We start from the raw sequence: 8673 nt of genomic DNA, 5'->3' as shown, positions 1-8673 counted from the left end.
TTACAATCCAGCGGTTGCGGAATGATAAAATACAATAATACAGTCCATCCTCAAGATTACCGGACCACGACTGACCTATCGATCTCGCTTCCCATGACATGCCGCCCTATTTATTGTCGCTTTCTTTTTTTCTATACTATCTTCTTTACTTTCATTCAGTGTGCATGCCTCCTCTTTAGATCGCCTAGGCCAAGGTGGGTGTCAGATTCAATAGACTGCTCCTTGTCGCTTCGACATCTTCCTGTCTTTTCATTGTATCGCATTTTTTGTGGTGTATTGAACTGATAAAATTGCTAATAAACCACTGATGATGATACACAGATCAGTGATCACTGATAAATGCTCGGAAGTATCTGTGGTTCCAGTTCAGTGGTTCAGTGCCAAAACATCACGAGTGAAAATTCCCATTGCATTCGCAGATTACATAAGTATCGCTAGTTCAGTTTTCGTTGGTCCTTATTCAAGTCAAAAATAATGCGTCTATTCGTGAGACTGCTGAATATGTATAAGAATCAAGTGGACAAACGACCTCTATTAACTCAAGTTCTTACTGCTGGTGAGTTTCGATTTTTTATCATAGTTTGTTCTGATACAATGCTTGATTGGTTCGCCAAGAGTCTGCCGGCCGTACTAGCTCATTGCATTATCAAGTAATAAATCCAAGCAATGTAAATAAACTCGAAATGTCATGCCATGACGTACCTTTACTCTCTGCATCAGAGGTAGCAAAGCGGTATCAAAGTTCGCCAATGGTTTGCACCTGTTGTCTTTGACTAATGTATGCCTGTCACATGTTGTCTGTCAACTCTCGAGTGACTATGACTGTGTTCTGTTCCACACCCGATGGACCCGTTATAAGCCATTTCAACAGCCCCTTTTCTTACATACCTATATAGTGTTGTTGTAATCGTTTTATGTTGTAGGCCCAACTGGTAAATATAATAATAATCACTTGTTTCAGGTACCATGACCACTGTATGTGATGTCTTGACTCAACGACTTATTGAAAGAAATCAGTTTCATGATTATCGTAGAACTGCTATAATGGGGTGTTGCGGATTTCTTTATTTCGTAAGTATGTTTTATGGATGGTGGTGCAGAATAGTATGCCCATGTGTCACATGCCCAGTTGTCGCATGACGAAGTGTCGCATGCTCATATGTCCGCGGACCGTGTGGGTGTGGTCTCTTACTCTTACTCTACCATCTTACCCGTATGCTTTTATGTTACAACTGATATGATATTCTTGTATAAGTGAATATGTGTACAAGCTCAAGTCTAGCGCACATGATTTCTGAGATACGGTTAAAAGGGGTATCCGCTTCAATTTGCCTGATACACTGTACCTGTAATCCAATCTCAGAAATAATTTCCTCAATGTCAGATCAATGCAATGGCATATCCGTACCCTGATTCTAACTCCAATAAGGGTCTGTGGTCTACAATATCACATCATGTTGCTATATAGCATTCATCAGGGGTCAGGGTGAACACTTCTTGATATGTGTCCTACATCGAAAAGATGTCAGGAATTAGGCCTCTTAGCAAATGATTGTGATATCATTTCACTTGACCGGTGTATTATATTGTGCTTATCACTAATTATGGGCTATTGATCCAACCGGGATGCTTTTTACACAGGGTCCGTTATGTGGAACATGGCTAACAATATTAAACAAGTCAAAGTTGCCTGTAATCGCTTGTGTAGCATTGGACCAGGTATGTACAGTATCCCAATAGATTATCGGGTATGAGGATAATACCGGTAATATGTATTTTTAGGGTTTTTTTGTGGCACCATTGCTTTCTGGATTCTTGGGAATTCAGTCCGTATTATCTGGAAAGTCTCTATCAGCCACTCGCCATCGAATCAAAACTGATTTGTTTCCAATTCTGAAAGTCAACTGGATGGTCAGAGATTCGTGTCTGTGCGTGTCGACAACAAATTAAGCTGCAACTTGTACTTTTTCCAGATTTGGATACCAGCCCAGGCCTTCAACTTCTATGCGGTGCCATTTCAATTCAGGTTTGAAATAGCAATGATGCTTAGTTGTCAATCTTGTCCGGTTATTCCCTTGCATTTTTGTGTCTTTTTGCGTAGCCTAAATATGTGGTATTTGTTTGTTAGTAGTTACCAGGGGTAGTCAAAAACAAAGTAGGCTACTTCTGTTTTGCAGACTTTTAATTTCGTCAAGTAGAAAGTTGTTGGGAATATGTTGCCATCGTGTTTATGAGTGAAATTATCATAACAACTGTGTGCAATAGCCCGTGTGTCACAGTAAAGGACTTTGTTTTCTAAAAATTGCACCAATTGGTAGTTGCATTTATCATGCTGCGTTAGTCATGAATATTCCTCCTGCAATTTCTGAAGTAGCCACCTCTGGCTATTAAAAGTATGTGGCGTCGACTTTTTGAAATTACTTAGTTGAGCTGCCTGATGGTAGCCTACTTATCAAATCCTCAATTTCTAATTTCACTTGAAGTGTTGCTTTCATTGATGCTAGAGCACCGACGATGACTAGTTTGATCACCTCTTCTAGTGACGTAAACCCTATCGCCATCTCTAGTGCCATATGACTGACTGCGTGTGCGTCTCTTGCTTAGCCTCATGTTAAGAATGAAATAACAATCAGGCTGTTAGTTTCCGTTTTCAAAGTTTGCATAAAAAATCACAGGATGATGTTCTTACAAGTAGTCGCTTTGTTTTGGAACTGCTATCTCAGCAATGAAGCCAACAAGGCTACAGAAATGGAATAAAGAGGAAAAGTGAGCGTGTCACTGAATAGTGAGAAAGAAGAAAACGATTTGGCTATCATCTGCGGCGGGTGCCAATCTAAGTCCAGTGGTGTATGTAACCTGAGGGAAAGGAACGCGGTCTTACGCTTCAACTTTTATGATGGGTCTATGTGTGTGTGTGTGACGTCATTTCATTGTTGCAATTTATTGTTCTTACAAATTTTGATTCTGGCTACGCACATATTTGTAGTATGTGGCCGTTATTCTCCTAGAGCAGGGGTGGGCACTGGGCAACCTTTTTGCTATTCACGGCCGCATTTCGATTACTTATGTAGCCTACGGCCGCATTCCGGGACGTTGTGGAAATGGTCTAATTGGACACCAAATACCCGGTGAAATGTGATCTAATCTACTTTTTCATATCGTTTTACTATATGCACCGAAATCGTCAGTGGTCATGTAATGAACGGTTACAGGCAACGGTTATGGTCACGCGTAGCGTGAGAATGCTTTGAGATTAACGAATGAATTTCGTCATTAACATTAGTAATTTCACATATAACTATCGAAAATTTATCCTTTCTCAGCCCATGTGATCGATCAGATTCAGGTAGTGTTGACGGAGGGAGTGATTTCGAAAATTTAGGACAAGTTATAAATGATGATGCATATTCGGGTGGGCCAATTGTTAATGGTCACTTTGTTGCATGCTGTAATTTCTTGACCTCCCATCGGGATTGTCGGTATAGTGGTAAGATATTGGAATCTCCCAGACGTACCAGAAGCAAATTTCTTACGTGAGGAGCACACGATTCCGAGTTGGTATTTCTATATAGGGTGCATCATTTTCCTCCGCTGTTCGACTCCGAGGCTCAGATTGCAAAGGGCGCTACTATATTAAAACCGAAAAATGAGCCGCATTGCATCGCACGTAGCGCGATGAAAATTTCAAGAAAAATGAAATCTATCGAAAATTCGGGAGTCAATTCGTAAATTCAATTTTCATGTCGACGGCCCCCAGCACATACTAGTCGAATTACGTGTCCACGGCCGCACAAATTTCCTTCTGCAGCCGCCGGTTGCCCAATGCCCACCCCTGTCCTAGAGGGAGACCAGTGCTCTTGGTCGAAATTTTACAACAGATTTGATATAAACGAAAAGCTGACTTCCTGAGACTTGAGCCCCTCATATAGAATGATGAGGTCCGGAGCTTACCAATTATGTGATTAGATATGGTTCGTCGAGACATACTTGAGGTACAGAAACAGAACCATCTGTTATCAAGATCTCAAGTGTCTGCGAACTTCGAAAGTTGACTCTGCCAGATGGCGCTATGCCCCCGAATGCCGATGACGCGCCGTGATATCAGAAATCTCAGCTTTTCAGCGATACCTGGCCGAGCCATATGTGGTTTAAGTTCTAAACTGATGATTTACAATTGAATAGTATATTCATATTGAAATGAACCCGAACATTTTCGGCTGACACTCGTCAGCCGTAATCGCCAGCAACTAGTAGAGAATTGGAAAGAACATTGTATATCAACAATCGTATCTCGAGATTTGACGTCACCAGCATGAAATGAGTTCTCAAATAAAGAGAGCGTTCAATATACAATTTTAAGATGGTACATGTGGTGTTATGATATGCTTGATTGAGCATAGCGATGGGCTCCGCATTGTTTTGATGACAGACAAGCATGTGGTCTGCTGGTAATGCACTTCGAGTCCGGTTTGTAAAGGATCTGTCTAAGTAGACAGCTAGAAGCTCAGTGATAATACTACAGCTACAGTACACGAACTCCTTTTGTTGACAAAGATTGGGCTGATGTATTTTGATAAAGGTTGACTCCAAGGAACACAGATGAAAGTGCGAGCGGCCCCTCGCGATGACGCGAAATCTGTCGTCTCGATAATTTTTCGCGCAGGCGGGATTATCCAACAGATGTTTGCCAATGGCAGAATTTATGGCCTATAAAGCTCACCCTTGACTCATCCGCTTGAGCTTGACGCTGAGCGTTAAAAGGCCATAAATTCTGCCATTGACAAATATCTGTTGGATAATCCCGCCTGTGCGAAACATTTATCGAGACGACAAATTTCGCGTCATCGGGAGGGGCCGCTCACACTTTCATATGTGTGCCTTGGAGTCGACCTTTATCAAAATACATCAGCCCAAGCTTTGTCAACAAAAGGAGTTCGTGTACCATCATAAAATAGTACATTGAACGCTCTCTTATCTGTGATCTCATTTCATACTAGTCACGTCATATTTTGAGATACGATTGTTGATATGCAATGTTCTTTCCAATTCTCCACTAGTTGCTGACGATTACCCCTGACGAGTGTCAGCCGGAAATATTCGGGTTCATTTCAATGTGAATATACTATTCAAATGTATATTGTAATTCTGTACGTCCAAGAAGCTTTTTAAACTGATGATTTTATACATATCTTGCGACCTAACAAGTGTGACTCTTGTATATAGAATCCTTACTCGGCACTTGCAGTTTTCAAGAATGGCTGTAAGCTCCTATCAACCAAGAGTTTAAGAAATATTGCATGGAATGAGGTATTTCTTACCTTCGTTTTCGCACAATTTCGACCAGGCAACACTGTATGAATAGGATTATGTTCGCGTAAATTTTAGCTGTATCCTTACATGCCAGTCAATTAGTGTAACATGCTAAACACCAATCACCGTTTCAGTGATTCAGCAGCTGCTCACCAAACACCAAGCCATGAATCAACGGCCGTGCGTCACCTAAACACCTAAACTGCACCGCAGGCCCGATGTTATGCAGCGATGCTCATCCCGACGTGTAGCGTTCGCTGTCTGAATGGGGTCTAACCCCGAGTCTTAGACATGAATAATGCTTATAATGTCTGTCAAATTTTCGTACCATTTTATTCCGCAAATTTTGCAAAGCGCCTGATTGTCAGCTCCTAATTTATGTTGGCAAGACCTCGCATCAGATACCAGTCGATGGAATCGACACAAGTTGATTTATCAATCACGATTAGTTATACTAAAATGCTTAGTCTATATTTTAATCCTGCCGAAATACAGAACAAACAGACAGCAACTAATGATGATACAGAAGAAAAATGCATAGGCTACACATTACACAGTATTCAGTATCGGATAGAAGTGATCGATGCGACCTTGGAGGTCAACTAGTCTGATCGCACTCGCATCAAACAATCCCTGCACTTTCTCAACAAGATCCGGCTATTTTAAGGGTTCCAACCATCCCATATCGATAGACGTCCGCTATATCGGGGGGTAATTGTCCGTAGGCTCATGCTGTCATGCAGCATGTTTTTTGGAAAGTATTTACACAATTATGGCATAATTTGACAACTTGAAAAAACACAATTATTTTTGAAGGCCTTTGTTTAAAACATGTTTTATACAAAGTGTTTTAAAACACCGTTTGCTTCAATGCAACCCTAGCTGTACCAAATGATCGTTAAAATAAAGAACAATAAAATATAACTTAAAGGATAGTAGCATATCAGATCAGCTACTTTTTGTGTTGCGAAATTGAAGGATCCAACTACCTTTGTTTTTACTGGTTGGAAAATCGAACACACTCAAAATCAAGTAATGCACACACAAATCATATATGTCTCACACCGGAACATAATTTATAAAAACCGGTGATACTCCTTAATTTGATTCTTTTTAGTGGTGCTGTCGCTGTTCCTTGTCCCTCGTAGAATACGTTCTAGCGCGCTGGGCATTTCACACTCTAGCCATAGACATTCCCGCTGCGGCTTGCACGTACGCAATCTCCCTGTGGTCTTGCACCGCCGCGCAAGGCAGACAAAATAAATGAACCAGGCAGTCTTTCAACGAATTTCCATCTATGTTTTTCTTCTCCCGAATCCTAGTGCGCAAGATCCCGCCCACGACGCAAGGCATGAGTAGATATACCGCTCCGCAGAACAGGCAACTGTCGCCCAGCGCATCCGCTGTCTTTCCAACGGTATAACACGGGACGATAAACGTCAATATGCATATACCCAAATTGTCGAAACAACCACATAATCCGTAAGTGAACTGCCCCATTTCTGTTCGGGTACTCATTGAGGCCAGGATAAGCTAAGTATATTTTTTCGGCATCTGTGTACGATAATTGAATTTAGATATATAAGCAGTGGTGATCAGTAACGAAGTGCGTCTACTTTTTCGAAGTATTCAAGTAGATTCTAACTGCTTGCACTACTTACTCCAGTAATTATGATTTTAGGTTGCTTTTACTTGAACAGTTCTAACTTTGAGGCAAATTATCCTATAATACTTACTTGAAACTGACTAATTCAATTTGTACTTGAGTAGAAATTTACGACGATATTTCTACTTGAGTACCAACAGCGACTGCTTTGACCGCATTGGGATAAAAGTACATCACTTTTCGAATCTGAAATGAGGACATTTTTTCAAAATTTTGAGACTTGCAATCCATGCGGAAAATCCTGAAAAAATGGTAAATTTTTCCCACGTAGTGGTCGGTTGACTAAGAAAAGAAGCTCAGCTCAGCTTTCGGACTCGGCTCCCGAAATAGCCGCCGGAGCGTTACTTCAGTACTGATTTACTGTATCTCAGTCGAATTTTGCCCTATGTTTAACCAAAATTCTCAAAAAAGAAGACAATTGGGCGTCCTCCGAGGACACTTTCAAAAAGTCAAAAAGAGGACAAATCCTCTTAAAAGAGGTCGTTGTGTAGCCTTAGTTAATGCAATGTATGTAGTAGGCCGTAAGAGAAGACTTGGACAACTGGAAAATTCTCAGCTTTTCTAAATTAGATTAGAATTACAATTAGAGCTACATATTTTTTTTTCCAAATGAGATTAGAATTAGAGCTACATATTTTTTTCCAAATTAGATTAGAATTAGACCTACAGAATTTTTCCAAATTAAATTAGAATTAGAGCTTCACATCTTTGCCAAATGAGATTAGAATTACAATTAGAGCTACACGGTTTTTCCAAATTTTAGATTAGAGTTAAAATTAGAATTTCTGAATTCGAAAAAAGTTGCAAATTGAATAAAATTGTGAATTATAAATAAATACAGCGAAAATCAAGCTCAGTTCATATCAAATCACAGTGCATTGTCATAAACAGGAGGCAGTGTTGGGATGACTCGAGTCATGACTTGACTCGAGTCAGACTCGAGTCGTCTTTTTCGTATGACTTGACTTGACTCGAGTCACTTTGCTAAAATGACTAGACTTGACTTGACTCAGCGTATCAGAAATGTGGATTGACTCGTGACTCAGAGCAAAATTCACGAGTCAATTTCAAGTCATCAAGTAATCGGTGTCAATAAAAATCACAATCTTGCATATGTTCGAATTTTTCGCGCAACGCTGATGTAACCCGTGAGAGCGACCAATCATTAAAATGATCGTGCGTTTTACTGAGATTCCATTGCTCTCTCACAAATATTGACCGCAAACGAAGTGATCGAAGCTTACAGCCTACGTTGTCATAAACTATAGCAAAATGTCTATTTCTGTTCTGTGTTCTTAACTTAACCAAACCTCTTATTTTATTGAAATTGAATTCGAATATAGTTTCTATAGTCCTTAACCATTGGCATCGAATTGTATCATATCAATTTGTAAATGTGTAATGTATTGTATCTTATCAATTCGTTTCTCTATTCTCTATTTTGGCTGGTAACTGTAAACTGAGGCTATGCAATTGCTTACGTATAGTTTAGCAGTTCTACGTATGTGTGAGCGATACAGCGCCTTACTTGCGTCTATATTAACTCTATATTCGTTCATCGGTTCAAAATCAATGACCACTCAATGTGTATTTCAGACAGCTAGCAAAATACAATGACGTAATCATGCCTCACATCTCCAAAAGGCAATTTGACTTGAATTGTGACTTGACTCGTGACTTGACTTGAGTTGACTCGA

At 40.2% G+C, this 8673-nt stretch overlaps 1 protein-coding gene across 1 annotated transcript; it reads left to right on the top strand.

Moving 5' to 3' along the window:
* Nucleotides 1–390: 390 nt before the first annotated feature.
* LOC145444099 (uncharacterized) lies at nt 391–3153 on the top strand. The gene is made up of 6 exons (XM_080322031.1): nt 391–556; nt 962–1071; nt 1642–1719; nt 1783–1911; nt 1974–2026; nt 2676–3153. Exons 1-6 carry the CDS (start codon nt 475–477, stop codon nt 2755–2757), a joined length of 534 nt encoding a protein of 177 aa, XP_080178157.1. The 5' UTR covers nt 391–474; the 3' UTR covers nt 2758–3153.
* The last annotated feature ends 5520 nt before the right edge of the window (nt 3154–8673 follow it).

This window comes from Botryllus schlosseri, chromosome 8 (genome assembly GCF_051294905.1).
Source record: "Botryllus schlosseri isolate E-star chromosome 8, Bs_hap1, whole genome shotgun sequence".
NCBI classification, from domain to species: Eukaryota; Metazoa; Chordata; class Ascidiacea; order Stolidobranchia; family Styelidae; genus Botryllus; species Botryllus schlosseri.
The sequence above is the reverse complement of the archived record's forward strand: the minus strand, read 5'-3'. Positions and strand labels throughout refer to the sequence as shown.

Excerpts from the sequence above, each read along its gene's own strand:
- LOC145444099 (XM_080322031.1), top strand. The coding sequence starts at position 475 with ATGCGTCTATTCGTGAGACTGCTGAATATGTATAAGAATCAAGTGGAC. Across the intron at positions 1,720-1,782 it reads CTTGTGTAGCATTGGACCAG|GGTTTTTTTGTGGCACCATT; the intron begins GTATGTACAGTA and ends ATGTATTTTTAG. Across the intron at positions 2,027-2,675 it reads GCGGTGCCATTTCAATTCAG|GATGATGTTCTTACAAGTAG; the intron begins GTTTGAAATAGC and ends AAAAAATCACAG.